This window comes from Hyperolius riggenbachi, chromosome 12, assembly GCF_040937935.1.
Source record: "Hyperolius riggenbachi isolate aHypRig1 chromosome 12, aHypRig1.pri, whole genome shotgun sequence".
Classification (NCBI taxonomy): Eukaryota; Metazoa; Chordata; class Amphibia; order Anura; family Hyperoliidae; genus Hyperolius; species Hyperolius riggenbachi.
Window position 1 is genome coordinate 7,672,663 of NC_090657.1, and position 21,533 is coordinate 7,694,195.

At 45.9% G+C, this 21,533-nt stretch overlaps 1 protein-coding gene across 1 annotated transcript in view; it reads right to left on the reverse strand.

Moving 5' to 3' along the window:
* The window catches only part of LOC137540893 (protein unc-13 homolog D-like), a 155,997-nt gene that overhangs the window by 37,599 nt on the left and 96,865 nt on the right, over positions 1–21,533 (reverse strand). The window contains exons 11-16 of the mRNA XM_068262079.1: positions 20,404–20,472; positions 19,963–20,032; positions 15,187–15,291; positions 9,050–9,139; positions 5,951–6,054; positions 303–420 (exon numbers count right to left, since the gene is read on the reverse strand). Coding sequence (XP_068118180.1) covers positions 303–420; positions 5,951–6,054; positions 9,050–9,139; positions 15,187–15,291; positions 19,963–20,032; positions 20,404–20,472 — 556 coding nt within the window. The remainder of the gene's footprint in view (positions 1–302; positions 421–5,950; positions 6,055–9,049; positions 9,140–15,186; positions 15,292–19,962; positions 20,033–20,403; positions 20,473–21,533) is intronic.

The following is a 21,533-nucleotide window of genomic DNA, read 5'->3' on the forward strand; positions in this document are numbered from 1 at the left end:
TAGTTAGCACTATTTATTGTAAAGCTATAATGGATGTAAATAGAGAAATTGTGTTTTCTAATTTTTCCCTTATTTTCCCATTTAAAATTAATAGAAAATAAGGTAATTACAAAATAAAAAACATCACTCTCTAAAAGCCTAATTTGTCCTGAACAAAATTATATAAATAATATTTAGGTGTGATAATCAGTAATAAAGTTATTGGTGAATGAATAGGCACAGTGATGATATATGAAAAATTGCTCTCGTCTAGAAGTGGTTAAACATCTAGTTGACAATGTCAGAGTTCATGCAGTCAGTACCTGCTCCTCCTGTAGTCGACCTTGAACCCACAGGTACTCAATAGTTGTTATGTGGTGCAGCAGGCAACTACTGCTGAACTCTAAGCTCTGGTACAGTTTACTGTATGCCAACCATTGCCTGGAAGTACAAAGGTAAGTGCAATGTGAAAAGGCTGGCAGAAGCAAAGCAATTAACAACGAGAACCTGAAGACAAAGGGCTAATAGAAAAAAAAATACAAATAATCAGACTACATGAGAAATGCATTAAAAACTTAAAATTAAGGGTGAGTATATTATTATTATTTAGTATTATTATTATTATTTAGTATTTATATAGCGCCAACATATTACGCAGCACTGTACAGTGTATATATATATATCTTGTCACTAACTGTCCCTCAAAGGAGCTCACAATCTAATCCCTACCATTGCCATATGTCTATATTATGTAGTGTAAGTACTGTAGTCTAGGGCCAATTTTAGGGGGAGCCAATTAACTTATCCGTATGTTTTTGGAATGTGGGAGGAAACCAGAGTGCCCGGAGGAAACCCACGCAGACACAGAGAGAACATACAAACTCTTTGCAGATAGAGCCCTGGCTGGGATTCGAACCAGGGACCCAGCGCTGCAAGGCGAGAGAGCTAACCACTACGCCACCGTGCTGCCCGTACATCACTTATCTCGAGAGACAGCATTTCACTGGAATACAAGTAGCGATTATGTGCAGTCTCTATACACTTATTAATGTATTTTGCACCGGACCATACAAGGTCTAGGATTTATGTGTATCTAGTACAAGTACACATATCAAAGTGTTCTTCCTTTAAATAGACTCCGAAGCGAGAATAAATCTCGCTTCAGAGCTCATACTTACCCTGCTAAACCGCCACAATAGCGCCGCTAACCCCCCCCCCCCCCCCCCCCACTGTGACACTTGGTCGCAGACTTGGTCGCTCCTGGAGGCAGGGCTAACGGCTGCAGCCCTGCCTCCAGTCGCGTCTGTCAGTGGCGCATCGCCGCCTCTCCCCCGCCCCTCCCCCGCCCCTCTCAGTGAAGGAAGACTGAGAGGGGCGGGGGAGAGGCGGAGATACGCGCTGACAGACGCGCGTGGGGCAGGGCTGCAGCGGTTAGCCCTGCGCCAACCAGGAAGCGCTCCCCCGCATTACGGAGGGGATTTGGGGGATCAGGGAACCCCGTTAACCTCCTTGGCGGTCTGATTCTTTCCAGATTTTAGGGTCTAAAAGCGGTGCAATTTTTTTTCACTCTTTCAGACCCTAAAACCTGAAAAAAATCATTCTGGCAGGGAGATCTGCAGCAAAATAAAAAAAAATGTACCTTCCTGGGCTCCTGTGCTGCAGTTTTCTCTTTGCCCACAAGATGGCGCTAATATACATATAAACGAACTTCTCTATATTTCTCTAATATAGAGAAGTTCGTTTTCAATATTAGCCCCGCCCCCGATGACGTCACGCTGCCACCACTGCTCTGCTGCCACCACGGCTGCGCTGCTCCAACTGGCTGCCGGGTCCCCGGAAGAATAGCGGGGACATGGGGGATCCCGGCAGCCAGGGAAAGACCCCACACTGCCGGGGAGAGAGGCTGGAGTCCCGCTGCGCAGCGAGATCGCGCGCGGGACTCCACAACTACAAGTAAAGCTCTGCAATGCATACCCCGACCTGAGCTCGGGATCACCGCTAATAGCTTGGTTTTTTTACCCCGAGCTCAGGTCGGGAAAACCGGCAAGGAGGTTAAGCCGCGGGATAGCGGCGGTTTAGCAGGGGCACACGTGCCCCTGCTATCTATGAGGTCTGAAGCAAGATTTATTCTCGCTTCAGACTCTCTTTAAAGAGGAACTCTAGTGAAAATCATGTAATAAAAAGTACTTTATTTTTACAATAATTATGGATAAATGATTTAGTCAGTGTTTGGCCATTGTAAAATCTTTCCTCTCCCTGATTTACATTCTGACATTTATCACATGGTGACATTTTTACTGCTGGTAGGTGATGTCAGTGGAAGGAGATGCTGCTTGCTTTTTTGGCAGTTGGAAATAGCTGTAAACAGCTGTTATTTCCCATAATGCAACAAGGCTCCCACAGTGTGATGTCAGAACCATGGCCCTGACATCACACTGTGGGAGGGATTTCACCACAATATCAGTCATACAGCGCCCCCTGATGATCCATTTGTGAAAAGGAATATATTTCTCATGGGAAAGGGGGTATCAGCTACTGATTGGGATGAAGTTAAATTCTTGGTTACGGTTTCTCTTTAAAGAATGGAGAAGTATGTGATCAATTTGATAAGCTGATCGATTTATAAGGCTCTTATTTGCTGGTCATGGTCAGGTCTGTTTCTATTGGCGGGCGAGGCATGGCATTGCCCGAGGCTTGTGTTCCATGACATAGTAACAGCGCCTCCTAGGGGACGTTGTTACTGTGAGTTGGAAAACAAGGGACCAGAAAGTACCAGGAAATGTGGTGTGTGGATCCCGGCATTGTATCGTTTGAAACCCGATCTGCATGTCCCCCCTCCAGCTGGCTACCTATACTGGGGGCACCTATACCTGGCTACCTATACTGGGGACACCTATATCTGGCTACCTATACTGGGGACACCTATAACTGGCTACCTATACTGGGGGCACCTATACCTGACTACCTATACTGGAGTCACCTATACCTGGCTACCTATACTGTGGACACCTATAACTGGCTACCTATACTGGGGGCACCTATACCTGACTACCTATACTGGGGGTACCTATACCTGGCTACCTATACTGAAGACACCTATACCTGGCTACCTATACTGGGGACACCTATACCTGGCTACCTATACTGGGGGCACCTATACCTGGCTACCTATACTGGGGGTACCTATACCTGGCTACCTATACTGGGGGTACCTATGCCTGGCTACCTATACTGGGGGCACCTATACCTAGCTACCTATACTGAGGACACCTATACCTGGCTACCTATACTGGGGGTACCTATACCTGGCTACCTATACTGAGGACACCTATACCTAGCTACCTATACTGGGGACACCTATATCTGGCTACCTATACTGGGGGCACCTATACCTGGCTACCTATACTGGGGGTACCTATACCTGGCTACCTATACTGGGGGTACCTATGCCTGGCTACCTATACTGGGGGCACCTATACCTAGCTACCTATACTGAGGACACCTATACCTGGCTACCTATACTGGGGACACCTATACCTGGCTACCTATACTGGGGGCACCTATACCTGGCTACCTATACTGGGGGTACCTATACCTGGCTACTTATACTGGGGGTACCTATACCTGGCTACCTATACTGGGGGCACCTATACCTGGCTACCTATACTGGGGACACCTATATCTGGCTACCTATACTAGGGGTACCTATACCTGGCTACCTATACTGAGGACACCTATACCTGGCTACTTATACTGGGGCCACCTATATCTGGCTACCTATACTGGGGTACCTATACCTGGCTACCTATACTGAGGACACCTATACCTGGCTACTTGTACTGGGGGCACCTATATCTGGTTACCTATACTGGGGGCACCTATACCTGGCTACCTATACTGGGGACACCTATATCTGGCTACCTATACTGGGGGCACCTATACCTGGCTACCTATACTGAGGACACCTATACCTGGCTACTTATACTGGGGGCACCTATATCTGGCTACCTATACTGGGGCACCTATACCCGGCTACCTATACTGGGGTACCTATACCTGGCTACCTATACTGGGGACACCTATATCTGGCTACCTATACTGGGGGTACCTATACCTGGCTACCTATACTGAGGACACCTATACCTGGCTACTTATACTGGGGGCACCTATATCTGGCTACCTATACTGGGGGCACCTATACCTGGCTACCTATACTGGAGGCACCTATACCTGGCTACCTATACTGGAGGCACCTATACTTGGCTTCCTATACTGAGGAATGAGGACACCTATACCTGGCTACCTATCGGTATAGGTAGACTGGGGCAGCTATAGCTCACTACCTATACTGGAGGCACAGTTCACAAACCTATGGGGGAGGCACAATTTTTACACCCTCAGCCTGTAAACAATTTAGCCTATAAACTGCCCTGGTCATGATCATGCCTTAAACCAGGAAGCCATCAGTAAATCAGAACATTACCAATCAGCTGATCCTGGTCCTGGTCAAACGCTTCTCCATGAGTTCTTCTAAGCATTGCAATCCCCACTGAGGACCACAGAAACCATCCCTGTCATATCTGATTGGATACAATATACTATTTCCCTCACTTTGCCTTTTGATTGTGATTCTAAGTAATTTCCTGATATCAGCAACCCACAACAAGTACAAATTCCTATGCTGTCGTTCATTAGATATGGTTTGCTCTTGATCTCTGCATGCAGAATTCATTGTGCCTATGCTTGGTATCACTAAGCAAGGAGGGCCCTACAGGCTTGTAAGTTATGGTGCTGGAGGGTTGTGGATGTAGTTATGGTGCTGGAGGGTTGTGGATGTTTGTAGGAATCTAATAAGGCAGAATGATGTAGGTGAATTACATTAAACTGAGGATTGCATACAGGGAGGGTTGGAAATGATCATTTGTGATTCCATGGAGAGGTACAGACTAACCAGCAAGCTCATGGTGACCCAGAACTCATTGGAGTGTGTAAGGGACTACAATGGTCCTAAAAGCCCCCTGGTTAATTTGCATATATTCAGCAGTGATGCTCTGGGAGACATCTCGAGCTCACTCCAACCTGAATTATCGCAAATTCTTTCTGTTTTAAGAAAGCACACTTTTGTTTTTCTTTTGATTCCATGGAAATTCCGATTTTGGCCACTGTCAGTTTTTCTGATCTTCCGATTTTCTGTTGTCCGATTTTGTTTTTTTCCAATTTACAATTTTCGAGGAGTATTTTATTAGCAATTGCCTGCATTAGATATCGCAAAAAAATGAAAAGAAAAAAACACGGAAAAACAGAAATCGGGAAAAATGGAAAATTCCTGCAGTGATCTGATTTTTGCTGAAAAAAATTCTGCATTCTCTGATTGGTCCAATGCTTCCTAGTTCTGTAACTGGGCTAACTGAGTTGCGGTAAATCAAATTTCCGTGGAATTCCAGTTTCCTTTTTCCGATTTCCGAATTCTGATCGGAAAATGCATTTTGTCATCAAAAATGCGGACATTTCACCCCTAATTGTTTGTTTTGTAACAAGAAAGTGAAAGAAACGTACTGTATTTGTTGGACTATAAGACTTACCTTTTCTCCTTTCAAAAGTGGGGGGAAAAAGTCACTGCGTCTTATAGTCCAAATGCAGGGAGTTCCTGACTTGTGAACGCTGCCAATACGAACCTTCAAAAATGTCAGGGACTTCCTGTGCTGTGCCCATGGAGAGGAGGACACAGGGGGGACACAAAGGGGCATAGAGGGGGACACAAGGATGACAGAGGCAGACATAGGAGGACACAAGGGGGACACAAGAGGTACAAGGGGGCATGTGGTACAAAGGGGGCATAATCCACAAGACGCTCCCTCACCATGGATGCACCAGGTTTAGTATATATATTTTTCCCCTGGTTTTGTCCTCTAAACCTAGGTGAGTCTTATGGTCAGGAGCGTCTTATAGTCCGAAAAATACGGTAACTTACGCAAGCCCCTGGTGGAATTCGGAGAGATCTTTCTGTGTGGCATGTAGGTAAAGTATGGTGGTTCCATGAGGACTGATTTCCCCATCCCATGCGGATCCAGCAGCCTGGAGCACAAAAGAAGAAAGTTGTACTATAGAAAGATAGTAGTGAAAGGCAATAAGGCATAAATGATGTGAATGTACCTGCTCTTCAATACTTTACTTGGAAAGTGAAAACGATATCATATCCACTGCTACTGATGTAACCCTTACCCATTTCCACAAAGAGTTACAATGAAATAAAAACATAACAATGAAAAAAGACCTCTACTGTTCCAAATTAACCATAAATACTTACCTTTGATATGCCCAAGTGACCTTTTAAACCGATAAACAGGGAGGACGGGGGAACAAAACTAATTGGACTTCCTGAGGCCCTGTATGGTCTTAAAGTGGTATAAAACTCTGACATTCTACAAAAACATGTTTTCCTACTTTTTATATGCCATACGGTTATCATATTTGCTTTTGTGCATAAGCATTAGTATTCATTTAGAAATTGTCATGATCGCTGCTGCAGCAGGTATTGCTGGAAGTAGTAGTGCTGCAGCTCAGGCAGTTCTGATCTCTTTCCATGCAAGCTGCATAGCTTTGTCTGCCTTTCCCTGCTGTCAGCTTGTGACTGATTATCATTCACCTGTGTGGGAATCTGCATGTCTGCTCCCATTGGATGACCTCAGTATAAAGATCTGCTTCCTGCAGGACTCCTCGGGTTTTCATAGCTTAAGCCTGTCTTGCTGTTGCTTCAGCCCCCGATCGTGTTTCTTGTTCTAAAGATACTTTGCTGGTTTTGCATCATATATTGGTTCATTGCCCATATATATGCATACCAGCACGTTTATTATTTTCCTTGTATTCGTGTTACGTTGATACATCAGTGACGCTGATATATACGTACACGAACTGTTTATATCCTGTGTTCAGCTAGTCAGTTCTAGCACGTTGATCACCCGTGCTGAGCTAGTTATCCTGTTCCTGGTCCTGTTTGTGGATTGCGTTCATCTCTGCGAGGAGATAACGAATCCTTCTGAATCCTGTCCTGTTACCGTTTGTGGATTGCGTTCATCTCTGCGAAGAGATAGCGAATCCTTCTGAGTCCTGTTCCCTGTATCGTTCCAGTCCTAAGTCAGTGTTCCTGCTTATGTCATATATCGGTTCATTGCCGATATATACATATGTTAGTCAGACGTTACAAATAGTTTCATTGATAGCTGTAATTGTAATACGCTAGGAAATCATACTATTGTATATTTATCTGTGTTACGTTCATCTATCTTGATCCTGCTATTTCCTGACTATCCTGTCCTGTCTTTGTGAGGCACGCCATCGCCGCTACGCTTTGGCTGCCTCATTCCAGTCTGTCTTGTTGTGGACACTTGCTGTCACTAAGTAGCGGCTAGCTAGCAAGCGTCCATTCTGTCTACCTGTCCTGATCTCCTCAGCTCTGGTTTATGCGCTCAGCGCTACTTTGCGCTGAGACGTTATAGCGAAAGCATTGTTTGTGGCTGTCGGATCTGCACCGGCTCTGTGCGCCACAATCTCCTTTTGGAGTCAGTCCTCCCCTCCACTATACTAGGGATAGCCTGTTTCCTTGTGCTAGTGTGTGTACCTCCTCCACGTCAGCTCATGCGTTGCATGCTGACTGTGGAGAATACACCACCAAGCCTTACAGAAATTATACGTTCCCAAAGTACACTTTTTTTGCTCTGAAAGCTGACTTTGCATTTTATTTATAACTGCTTTATTCATGTTCTAACAAGCAGAAATTCTTTCTAAATTGTCTGACTTTGTTCAGGAGACCCGGCAGTGTCAGATAAGTGTTTAGTTACATTCCTCACTTGATACAATTAAACACAAGATAACATTATCTACCACTTCGGATGCGTCCAGATTTCTCTGCACTGAACTGAACAAGTCCTGTGTGTAACCCTTTGAATGCTGTTCTAGTAAAAAAAATGCTGGTTGTATATAATATACTGTAAATAATCTATTAGAGCAAAGAAGAAATGCTGGGTTTCATTCCGCTTTAATCCGAATCCAGAGCTCAAACTAATTAGCTGTAATTGTGGGGGAGGAGTTAGTGTTAGGGGTGGAGTGGGGGGAGATTAGTGATAGGATAGGAGAGTGTTAGGTGGCAAGAAGGGAAGGTTAGGACTATAGTGGGAGGTTAGTGTTAGTTGTTTAAAAGGGTGAAGGGTTAGTGTTAGAATAGAGTACAGAAAGATAATAAGAAAAGAGAAAAAGAGAATGAAAAAATATCCCACACCAAAAACACAGACAATGATAAGCAATTTCAGTGTTTGCCATATGCGCCACATTGCCCAGATATGCCCCTGGTGTTGTTTGTAGCATTCTGAGGAAAGAAAAGAATTTAATCCATTTTGGAATAAGGCTGTAACATAACAAAATGTTCCTAACTGTGGAAACAGACAGCTGAAATCTCTGAAACAGCTTTCTGTATCCTTCCCCTAAATCATGAAAGTTGTTTTGAGAACACCCCCCCCCCCTCCACACACACACACAACACACAACACACACACACACACACACACATTGCTACTCTTCAGAGAAAATTAAAAGAGGAGGGAAACTTACAATTGACGACCTTAAATATTTTTTCTCATAATTGGATTCACCTGTGTATGTAGGTCAGGGGTCACTGAGCTTACCAAGCCAATTTGAGTTCCAATAATTCGTTTTAAAGGTTTTGGAATCAATAAACTGACAAAAGTGCCCAAATTTATGCACCTGCCTAATTTTGTTTAAACAATTATTGCACACTTTCTGTAAATCCAGTAAACTTAATTTCACTTCTCAAAAATCACTTTGTGTGCCTCCTATATGATATATTTAACTGACATTTTTATCGTAACAACCAACGATTTATACAGGAAAATCATGACAATTAACAAGGTTGCCCAAACTTTCGCATCCCACTGTATGTATATATATTCAAGAAACACAAAAGAAAGTGGTTTATTTCTGATAATAAATGGGCATTATTTACATCTTAAAAGAATCTAATAAATGACACAGACGTTACATAAGACAGGTGCCTTACCTGGTGGCGTGTGATTTCATGGCGTACAAACTGCTGTAGCAGCTGGCGGTGGGTGACATAGCTTGGCTGTTTGGTCAACATAGTCGATCTCTGTAAATGCAAACAGAAACACAAACTTCTATCATTAATATGCAGGGTTCAAGTAAAGGCAATGCACTGACTTTCCACAGTTATGGAGCACAATGTCAGCCGGGTTCATCTGAAAAAGGCGCAGGAAGAAAAAATGCGCACCGCTCTGCCGATAAATGTAGCATAAAACGCTATTTACCGTTTTAATGTAAACGCAATAAAACAGTAAATTTCGTTTTATGCTACATTAATTGCGGAGCGGTGCGCCATGATAAACATGCAGGGGGCTGCTAGTATAGGCAGCGGGGGCTGGGGAGAGAGGCTGCGGGACACTAGAGGGCATAGGCAGCGGGGGCTGCTAGTATAGGCAGCGGGGACTGGAGGAGAGAGGCTGCGGGACACTAGAGGGCATAGGCAGCGGATGTATGCAGAATCATACGTTACCTTGTCCTGGGCCGGCGATCGCTCCTTCCCTCCGCTCCTTCTATTAGTTTACTGTAGTCCTGCAGCCGGCCAATCACCAAGCGAAGACTGAAGCCACATGGTGATTGGCCGGTGCTGCAGGACTACAGTAAACGAATAGAAGAAGTGAAGGAGCGGAGGGAAGGAGCGATCGGCGGCCCAGGACAAGGTAACGTATGCTTCTGCACATCCTCCCCCGACGCCTATGCCCTCCAGTGTCCCGCTGCCTCTCTCCTCCCCCGACCCCCACTGCATTTTCGAACACTTATAACGCTATTTAGCGTTATAAGTGTAAAGCACACTGCCTGCGCCATTCTTTAACACTTATAACGCTAAATAGCGTTATATAATGTAAGTCTATGGGGCGCCCTTCTTATTCCCCTGGCGCTGTGCGCCATTTTTAACTGTCACGATGTCAGCAATAGGTCTTCCTTAGATGTTTTAGTAAACATAAAAAACAAACAAATCAAAGCCCTGTTAAACTTTCTGTAGCTCTTTTACTGACGATCCAAAGTAAGAAAAAAAAGAAAGAAAAAAAGAAAAAGATTTAATTGGCGTTTGACATTAAAGCCCAATTTGAAGCTTGTTTCTATCTATGTATATGTTTCATGGATAGCTGATCTCAAATAAATCACTTGGTCCAAAGGTCCCTCATCTACTTCCTACTGCACTGCATTTAGGATCTCTGCTGATAAAATTATTTACGATATTTGCAGGTCTGACACTTTCTCAGTTCTCTATAGAGGCGCCTTCTGTTGGCTCACTGCACCTTTGTGGCACTTTATTTGGCCTGAGGAAGTGGGCATAGCCCCATGAAATGCGTTGCCAATGCATAATAACATTCCTTGATGATATGAATTTGTCTTCATTGAGGTAAGCCACCTCACTTTTTCCTTTCTTAATTGCTTTTAACATAGTTTTATGGTGCTGTACAGCGTAAGAGGCAAACATGGGTATATAAAAATACAGACAACGGCATACACAAAATACCGACATTGGAACATATTACAGAATTGGAAGGCATCATAATAATTGCACAACGCTGACACTAAAGTGAGAGAACGCTGCCCTTGCCAGCTTACAATTTGTAATTCTCTCGTTTACCTCTGGAAGTCCTTCCATGGATAGAATTGTATTTGCTAAAATGACTGGGCTTGAAATAATTTAGCTGATTGATTACTTGAAACTTTTCACTATTTTAATGACAAAAATAAAGGACAGCGCATTCTCCGAGGCCCTGTCTGCGGAAATGAATTCAGGTGTGAAACTACAGCTGATTGGGAGACAAATAAAGAAAAGGCTCTTAGAGCAAACCAAGTTAGCAGGATTATCAGAATACAGTATCATTCATTTTCACACCCTTTAAAGGGACTCCGAGCACCTCTCATGGGCATGCCTTTAAGACTCGGACCAGTACTGCAAAGTACATAAAGATGCATACCTTTCTGTAGCTTGTGCTCTCCTCTTTCATATGATGCCTGAATCGACGTTCTACACCAAATAGTTTTCGTTCGATTTCAATTTAAAAATCGCGGCTGTCATCTTGGCTATGTTATAACTTCCGTGTCACCCCTGTCTTCTCTGTTAGAGAAGTGCATCACTGAATGAAGCAGGAAGAGGAAGTGACACGCATGGCCATTGCAAGAGGCTCCTCCAGAGGGGTCATATCACGACTTTGTTGGAAGTCGTCTGGCTTAAAGGCATGCCCATGAGAGGTGCTCGGAGTCCCTTTAAAAGGTAATTAACTGTTATTTCCATCATCAGTGTTAAACAAAAGTTCAAAAGTATAGTTTTTTTTTTGTTTTGTTTTTTGCATTTAAATTAAACAGAAGTGAAAGTTTACTAATAAAATGATATATATGGGGAATTCCTAGTTAGCAAGGAAATGAAAGTGTGTTTGTGGCATGGTTAGGGTAGCTGTAATATCATCGTTACTGTGAATTAGAGAATTTATTTGAATACTGCTCTTTGTAGACAAGACAAGAGGTGGTGTGGCTGTGGGGAGTTGGGACGGGGCGGCCATCCCAGGGGTGTTTATTAGCACACTTATTTGCTGTTTGTTTTGTGCAATACATTTTGATATTTTTGCATATAATTGTTTTTGATACTATTATTCTTTTATAGTTGTCAGTATACTTTGGGCACATATGCTCCACTAACCTATTGCCACTTCCAAATACTAAACATTAAGACAAGACAAAGAAAATGTATATTGCGCTTTTTTACTATGGCAAACACAATGCACCAGAGCTGCAGCCACTAGGGGCGCTCTATAGGTAGTAGCAGTGTTAGGCCAGAGCTGCAGCCACTAGGGAGCGCTCTATAGGCAGTAGCAGTGTTAGGCCAGAGCTGCAGCCACTAGGGGGCGCTCTATAGGCAGTAGCAGTGCTAGGCCAGAGCTGCAGCCACTAGGGTGTGCTTTATAGGCAGTAGCAGTGTTAGGCCAGAGCTGCAGCCACTAGGGAGCGCTCTATAGGCAGTAGCAGTGTTAGGCCAGAGCTGCAGCCACTAGGGAGCGCTCTATAGGCAGTAGCAGTGTTAGGCCAGAGCTGCAGCCACTAGGGGGAGCTCTATAGGCAGTAGCAGTATTAGGCCAGAGCTGCAGCCACTAGAGAGCGCTCTATAGGCAGTAGCAGTGTTAGGCCAGAGCTGCAGCCACTAGGGGGAGCTCTATAGGCAGTAGCAGTATTAGGCCAGAGCTGCAGCCACTAGGGGGAGCTCTACAGGCAGTAGCAGTGTTAGGCCAGAGCTGCAGCCACTAGGGGGAGCTCTATAGGCAGTAGCAGTATTAGGCCAGAGCTGCAGCCACTAGGGGGAGCTCTACAGGCAGTAGCAGTGTTAGGCCAGAGCTGCAGCCACTAAGGGGCGCTCTATAGGCAGTAGCAGTGCTAGGCCAGAGCTGCAGCCACTAGGGTGTGCTTTATAGGCAGTAGCAGTGTTAGGCCAGAGCTGCAGCCACTAGAGGGCGCTCTATAGGCAGTAGCAGTGTTAGGCCAGAGCTGCAGCCACTAGGGAGCACTCTATAGGCAGTAGCAGTGTTAGGCCAAAGCTGCAGCCACTAGGGGGAGCTCTATAGGCAGTAGCAGTATTAGGCCAGAGCTGCAGCCACTAGGGGGCGCTCTATAGGCAGTAGCAGTGTAAGGCCAGAGCTGCAGCCACTAGGGAGCACTCTATAGGCAGTAGCAGTGTTAGGCCAGAGCTGCAGCCACTAGGGGGCGCTCTACAGGCAGTAGCAGTGTTAGGCCAGAGCTGCAGCCACTAGAGGGCGCTCTATAGGCAGTAGCAGTGTTAGGCCAGAGCTGCAGCCACTAGGGGGCGCTCTATAGGCAGTAGCAGTGTTAGGCCAGAGCTGCAGCCACTAGGGGGCACTCTATAGGCAGTAGCAGTGTTAGGCCAGAGCTGCAGCCACTAGGGGGCTCTCTATAGGCAGTAGCAGTGCTAGGCCAGAGCTGCAGCCACTAGGGGGCTCTCTATAGGCAGTAGCAGTGTTAGGCCAGAGCTGCAGCCACTAGGGGGCGCTCTACAGGCAGTAGCAGTGTTAGGCCAGAGCTGCAGCCACTAGGGGGCGCTCTATAGGCAGTAGCAGTATTAGGGCTGGTTCAGACGGACGTCTGTGTGGCGTCGCGTCTGGGGGCGTTGCGGCGGCTGCGCGGTCAGGCTTTCAGTAGCCTTCGGTCGCGTCGTGATGCGGTCGCGTTTTTTTTCCCCGTAGGGGAACATTAGCCGTCGCGGTTGGCCGCTCCCTGGAAGCTACATGTTGCTTCCAGGGGCAGCCCGAACGCTCGCAAAAATCGGGACCCAAACGCCGCGTTCGGGTAAAATCGCGCAAAAGCTCGGTGTAAACGCTCCCATTCACTTGAATGGGAGCGTTTACCGCGACGGTCCGAACGCTTGCGGTGAACGCTCCGCAAGCGTCCGTCTGAACCAGCCCTTAGGGAGACTTGCCAAAGGTCTCCTACTGAATAGGTGCAGCTTACTGACCAGGCAGAGCAGAGATTTGAGCCCTGGTCTCCTATGTCAGAGGCCGAATCCTTAGATGCTTGAAGAGCCTGGACCATTACAGGATGCTGACAATGGTGGCTTGGAGATTACTGCAACTGCAATAATATGACATTTGCTTACGTTATAAAGGTAATAAGGAGGTTCTCTACTTTCATATGCTAACTGTTCTAATCTGGCAGGCAATGCTTCCCCACACACATTAAGTTATCTCCTCTCAGTATAGTCATTGGGGTGAAGTGTAAACACTAATCTCAGACAGGAGATAAGGCCGTCTCAGTGGTGCTTCACCTGTGACTCCCAGGTGCAGATGAATCCCCTTTAGATGGATAAAAAGGGAAACTGTAATAACATTTTAGAAGCAGAGATTAAAATCATTGCAATTGCCAGGGCCGGATTTACCATAAGGCAGGGTAGGCACGTGCCTACAGGCGTCTGATAATGGAGAGGCGGCTTACTCCGCTTCCCGAGCGCCTCCCTCCTTCCCTATGCAGAGTCCTAATGAGAGTATCACCCTGCTCTCTGCATTCCACTGACAACTTGACAAGATTTCCGTTCAGTCAGAGGCACCTGTAACTACTTAATACTGAGGATAGCTCTGGCCACCTAATACTTGGGGGCACCTCTAGCTACTCAATACTGAGGGTACCTTTGGCTACCTAATGCTAAGGGGCACCGGTAGTTACCTATGACAGGCAAGGGAACTGAGGGATAAGTGACAGCTCGGCCAGCCAACACACTTGCGGTGCGGTTTGGCAGAGGTTCATGCAGGGCGGGGTCTAGGGCGCCAGGACATCTGTGCCTATAGGCTCCTGTGATGTAAATCTGGCCTGCATGCATGGAGGGCGGAGTCTAGGGCGCCAGGACATCTGTGCCTATAGGCTCCTGTGATGTAAATCTGGGCCTGCATGCATGGTGGGCGGAGTCTAGGGTGCCAGGACATCTGTGCCTATAGGCTCCTGTGATGTAGATCCGGGCCTGCATGCATGGAGGGCGGAGTCTAGGGCGCCAGGACATCTGTGCCTATAGGCTCCTGTGATGTAAATCTGGGCCTGCATGCATGGAGGGCAGAGTCTAGGTTGCCAGGACATCTGTGCCTATAGGCTCCTGTGAGGTAAATCTGGGCCTGCATGCATGGAGGGGGGAGTCTAGGGTGCCAGGACATCTGTGCCTATAGGCTCCTGTGATGTAGATCTGGGCCTGCATGCATGGAGGGCGGAGTGTAGAGTGCCAGGACATCTGTGCCTATAGGCTCCTGTGATGTAGATCTGGGCCTGCATGCATGGAGGGCGGAGTCTAGGGTGCCAGGACATCTGTGCCTATAGGCTCCTGTGATGTAGATCCGGGCCTGCATGCATGGAGGGCGGAGTCTAGGGTGCCAGGACATCTGTGCCTATAGGCTCCTGTGAGGTAAATCTGGGCCTGCATGCATGGAGGGGGGAGTCTAGGGTGCCAGGACATCTGTGCCTATAGGCTCCTGTGAGGTAAATCCAGGCCTGGCAATTACCCATGTGTGACCGGTTCCCTTTCCTAACATAGCAGAGCCACATAAAGTGATTTATGTGATCACTTTATGGTTTCCATGCCAGCATAAAACATTTTCTTACCTTTTTATGAGTTAAAAGGAACTGTAGATGACACTGTCCCCTGTCTGGATACGTCTCTGTCCGAGGTTCCAGATGATACCAGCGGTCTTCCTTGCACTTCAGATCCTGTGAAGATATTGTACATTCAGAATTATTTCACAGATTTTATCAAACGGTATGATAAATGGGTGAGCTCACTGAGTAACGCGTGTGCTATTAGTGACATTTTCTGCAATGTACCCAAAGGTAAGTGACACCTTCATGATAAAAGAAAGGCCAAGAACACACAGGTCTGAAATTACACAACAGTGATAAAGGGAAGGGCAGGGGAAAGGTACTGGCATGCAGTGCTTCCTAAGAAGGGCAGCAAAAGCTTGGTATACAGAGGCACCAAAGTAGAGTAAAATGTTTTAAAAACCGTTTAAAAGCAGAGGGGGATGTTAGGGTGGACTTACCTCCCTCTTACAAAAAAAGAAAACTCACTCGAGTCTCGATAAAACAGAATTGACAAATAATTTATTCAACTCCACAAATGCAACGCGTTTCGCGGGCGTCACCCCGCTTCCTCAGGCAAAAATGGGAGCACAATTCAGTGGGTCAAGCAGTAGGTTTGAGCGCCTCTGGCTGACAGAGGCTTGAGTGAGTTTTCTTTTTTGTAAGAGGGAGGCAAGTCCACCCTAACATCCCCCTCTGCTTTTAAACGGTTTTTAAAACGTTTTACTCTACTCTGGCGCCTCTGTATACCGAGCTTTTGCTGATCTTCTAGTCCACCCTGGGTGGAGGGGTGCATCCCCATCTACTATCTACAGAGAGCGACTTCTTAACCTGAGTGGGGTCAGGTCCTAATGCTCCCCACCTGCATTTAAAGTGGTTGCCTATGGGTAACCCGTGTTTGTGAGTATATATACATAACATTGTACTGAACTCTTCATTTTACCTAACAATACTGCACCATATTGGGCTCTCCATTCTCTTCTTGTTTTTAAGCAAGCTTCCTAAGAAGGGGGAGCGGATAATGGCTGCACTTGGGGGCCTGGAGGAGGTATTGGCTGCACTGAGGGGTAAGGAGGCTTAAATAGCTGCAGCACTTTATCCAATGCAGTCATTAATCTCTTCTGCCCCCCAAGTGTAGCCAATAACTTTGTTGGGTAGACTTATTCTCGAGTCAATAAAAATTCCAGCTTAAAGCGGGATTGTCACCATAAAAATTTAATTTCAGCAGCAACTGGTCTGAGTGTATTAAGTAATAAGGATGCTAATCCTGCATTCAAAAGTTTCAAAACTTTTTCTGCTGTTATGGTATGGATTTATCACATACTTTAGGAGCACTGGCCCTTTTGTAGTCAGTGCCAAACAGTTGCATGCTGGGAGTTCTTTTTATCTATAATATATTCCTCCTCTTCCATTTATTTCCCTGCCTAGCTGCTTATCTGAAACACGATCCCCTGCTCTCTTGTGTTTACAAGCAAGGCTGAGGTGACTCAGCGATTGGAGGAGAAAAGAAAAAAAGTAAAGGGCAGAAATGACATCAGGATTTAGCCTAAACTGTGGGCAAAAGACATGGTTCCCACCAGGAACAGAATTCTCTTCATTTACTATATAACATTCACTGAAATCAAAACGTGGACAGTACAATACATGTGTTATGCAAGTAGATCTACTTATATATGTGGTTTTTCCCTGGCATAGTATGGCTGATCCTACTGCTTTAAGAGGGGCAAACATTGGAGTTGACTTATACGCAGGCTCAACTTCTATTTGAGGGTATATGATAGATTTAGCTAATTAGCTACACAATACAGCTACACTTAGCTATCTGTCCCTGCAGTACAGTGAAGTTCCATACCTGTATAGCTGGATAGTGTAATGGTTAAGGGCTCTGCCTCTGATACAGGCGACCTGGGTTCAAATCTCGGCTCTGCCTGCTCAGTAAGCCAGCACCTATTCAGTAGGAGACCTTGGGCAAACACTACGACTGCCTATAGAGCGCATCCCAGTGGCTGCAGCTCTGGTGCTTTGAGTCCGCCAGGAGAAAAGCGCGTTATTAATGTTCAGTGTTTGTTTGTTGTATGTCTTTCTGTGTTTCTCTATGTCTCTCTGTCTAGCTCTTAGCACAGTGAAAAATGCAGCATGCAGCGAGATACCCATTGCTCTACCCCACTATAATTAGCAGTGGTGGGATCCTATCCATCACTTCCTGACATAATGTCCCTTCCATACCATACCCTGGGCTGTGCCCATCATTGTTGTGGGAGAAAGCAACCACATAGTGAAGCTTAGGGCCGATCTCGCTGAAATGTTTGGTAAGCAAGATTAAACTTTCATTATGTTGTGGTTGTACAGTGTATGTCTTCTTATATCATTTTTCTAGCCATGTTGGAAAATACGATTTGTATGGTTTATAATGAAAAGCAAATGAAATATTTGTAAAAAAAAAAACCCGCAAGATTGGAAATGTCATTTTTGCTCATTCCTACTAATGGAGACGTTGAGTTAAATGCAGCCCCTATGTGCTGTAAACCCGGGCTCCACTGATTACTAAACTTGCCTAAAGCCTCGTTGAGAAGTCCAGAGCTCTGAAGCTAACCCCACCTGTTGCCTTGGCCTGCCCAGCTTGGTGGCCACCTACCAGGCTGCAGCAGCCGAGTAGGGGCCGGCCATGGCAACACAGGTGGGCGTGGCTAACCCCACCTGTTGCCTTGGCCTGCCCAGCTTGGCGGCCACCTATCAGGCTGCAGCAGCCAAGCTGGGGCCGGCCATGACAACACAGGTGGGCGTGGCTAACCCCACCTGTTGCCTTGGCCTGCCCAGCTTGGCGGCCACCTATCAGGCTGCAGCAGCCAAGCTGGGGCCGGCCATGGCAACACAGGTGGGCGTGGCATCAAAGCTAAGGACTTTACACCAGTATTCGAGCAAAAACCACCACTGTGTTTTTTCAACAGGGGCGGGGTTTAAGACTAATGATCATTTCACAGCAAACAGGTGAGTTATTCACCTGTTAGATTGTCGATTCCCTGTTAGGGGACAATAAAGAGAAACAGAGATGGTCATAATTATTACAAGGCAAGTATTATTCAAACCCTATCATAGGTGGTCATATTTAGTCATTAGTAAGAAAGCAGTTTATGTCCAATTCAATGTTTAATCCCTCCGGATGCATAGTTTTTAATATGTAAATCCACTTTGTTTCAGTTTGACACAATGTGCGCAATTTGTGGCATCCCCTCCAATTTGGTTGTATCTTCTCAATTGCACACGCTTTTAGATGTTTCGGATTGCAACCAGAGAGGTGTTTACCTTATATAACAGTCTGCACTATTACCTTGCTTTGTGTTTGTTTGTTCTTTGAGGTGTATTTGTTCCCAGGAGAGACACTTTAGGAGCAAGTCGACCCCTGGCTGTACGGACTGAGCGCAAGCTATTTTGGAATAATTTCTAAACTGGATTGGTAACTGTATATAGCGCGCCCCACCTAATACTACTGACTTGATCTTTAGCGCTGTAATACTGTGTGTACGAGAGATGGTCATAGTCAGCCAACTTCGCTACGCTGGAACTACACGTAGTTTTACGCAATTACGCTTCCGCAAACTACGGCTTCGAAATCCAATAATTGTTTCCTATGCATTTCGTAGACTACGCGTTAAAATACGTAATTTTGCGTAGTGTAAAGCGTACTGTATGCGGATGCTTATGCCCGTATGCAGAATATTTTACGCATTAATGCCTCTTTAAATGCTTATACTGGGAACTCTTCTATGCGTACATTCCCCTTTCCAATGCGTACATTTGTAAGCATATAATCGCACGTGGAAAATTAAACGCGAGTAACGCATTCGTAGTTCACTACGCAATAAACATGTTAACTATGCATAGTGGGCGTAAGCTACGCGTAGCGGTACTTCGCTACGAGTAAATTCATAAGCGTAGTTTTGAAACTTCGTCTACGAACTACGATGCGTAAATTCGCACTGGCGTAGTTTCTGCTCATCCCTGAAGAGAAAGAGTACATTAACAATTACCTAGTTTGCTTGAAGTACACTTTAAAGGGAATCTAAACTGAGAAGGATATGGATTTTTCCTTTTAAAATAATACCAGTTGCCCGACTCTCCTGCTGATCACGTGTCTCTAATACTTTTAGCCACAGCCCCTCAACAAGCATGCAGATCAGGTGCTCTGACTGAAGTCAGACTGGATTAGTTGCATGCTTGTTTCAGGTGTGTGATTCAGCCACTACTACAGCCAAAGATCAGCAGGACTGCCAGGTAACCGGTATTGTTTAAAAGGAAACATTCATATCCCTCTCAGTTTAGGTTCCCTTTGACTCAGAGGTGTCAAACTCAAATACAAAGTGGGCCAAAATTGTACACTAGGACCTATTCACGAGCCAACCTCAATGTCTACTAGCCACCTTCCTCCCTTATAAAGTTCTCTGGTGTCTAGTGGTCCTCCCTCCCCTATACAGTTCCCTGGTGTCTAGAAACCCTCACCCTCCCCTATACAGTTCCCTGGTGTCTAGAGACCCTCATCCTCCCCTATACAATTCCCCAGTAGGGCTTTCCCTCTACCTCCCCATATGGCTTCCCTGGTGATCTATGGCTACACCACTAATATAGCTTCCCTGGTGGTCTAGAGCAGGCCAAAGATAATGCAAAGTCGGGAAACACTTGAGGGCCAAATTTAATGGCTCTGAGGGCCAGACTTGGTCCGTGGGCCAGAGTTGGACATGTATGCTTTAACTGTTCTATTTGCTAGCAAAAATATTGTGTTCTCCTGATTTTAGTCTCTGTTCTTACCTGAACTCGCAGTACCACATTGCCAAGAAAGTCATCCTGACCCTTGTCTTTCCTGGCATCTTTAAATATCCTGAAAATCAGAGGTGTGGAAAATCACAAATTAACAAAATTAAAATATGATAAAACAAAGAAGTAAAGTGAACATCTTAGCTTGAAGTAACATTTTTTGTGGCTCTAGTTTTATTGAAATGACCAACTAATTACACAAAGCAGGATAATACACGTTAGTGGGGATGTCAGCGATATTTATCTTATCTTTTTGTGTGCTGGGTCAGGTGCTGAGTGCTGTTTCCCAACCATCACTTCAGTGACGTGGCTAAAGAGCCATTTGCCCCAATGCATGTTTTATATTGGGGCAACTATTGGAGCTGTGCAGTTTACTGTCTGTTATATTCTATTTAACCTTCAACAAAATTATTATAACATTATTAAATTTGTCACCTTTTCAGTCCATGCAGATCTGTGAGATCCCCAAGCTTTGTTCGAGCAGATTCTACATCATCGGAATCCCTTAAAGAGAACATCAGAAATATTGTTATAGCACTAGAAAGGAGACATTGTGGGATATAAACTTTTTGAAAGCTGATGTGCTGTAGGAGCAGCATAGCTTTTAGAAAGCGGTGGCCGTTACACTATTGCTCTAGTGAGAGCCGAAGACATTATTGGGAACAGGGCAGTTTCTAGGCTAAATTGCACTCAGGACGAGGATGTACAAATTGCGCCCCCTTCCCCCCACCCCCGTGGACTTGCGAGCCTTTACTCTTTAGGGACAGTCACACAGCCACAGGTCACAAGTAGATCTGCCTACTTACTAGTGACCAGCCGCTCATCCAGGAGGAAGCAGGACCAGGAAAACACACAGGCCAAGAGAGCCCGGAAATCCGACCCCTCTATGGGCGCCGCGCACTGACAGACTGCAGTACCGCTACAGGACACCAGGTGTCATCACGCGTTGGTGACAGCCTGCAGTACCGCCACAGGACACCAGGTGTCATCACGCGGTGGTGACAGCCTGCAGTACCGCTACAGGACATCAGGTGTCATCACACAGTGGTGACAGCCTGCAGTACCGCTACAGGACATCAGGTGTCATCACACAGTGGTGACAGCCTGCAGTACCGCTACAGGACATCAGGTGTCATCACGCGGTGGTGACAGCCTGCAGTACCGCTACAGGACATCAGGTGTCATCATGCGGTGGTGACAGCCTGCAGTACCGCTACAGGACATCAGGTGTCATCACACAGTGGTGACAGCCTGCAGTACCGCTACAGGACATCAGGTGTCATCACGCGGCGGTGACAGCCTGCAGTACCGCTACAGGACATCAGGTGTCATCATGCGGTGGTGAAAGCCTGCAGTACCGCTACAGGACATCAGGTTTCATTACGCGGTGGTGACGTGATGTTTAGAACGGTTCGCCGGCGAAGGGAAACGGCGAACTTCCGGGGTTTGCAATCGCGGAGAATCGCAAACTTTTCCGGAACTTCGATACGCCCCATAGTGCATCATGAGGGTGAACTGTGACCCTCTACATTACAGTCAGCAGGCACATTGTTAATACTTCATCC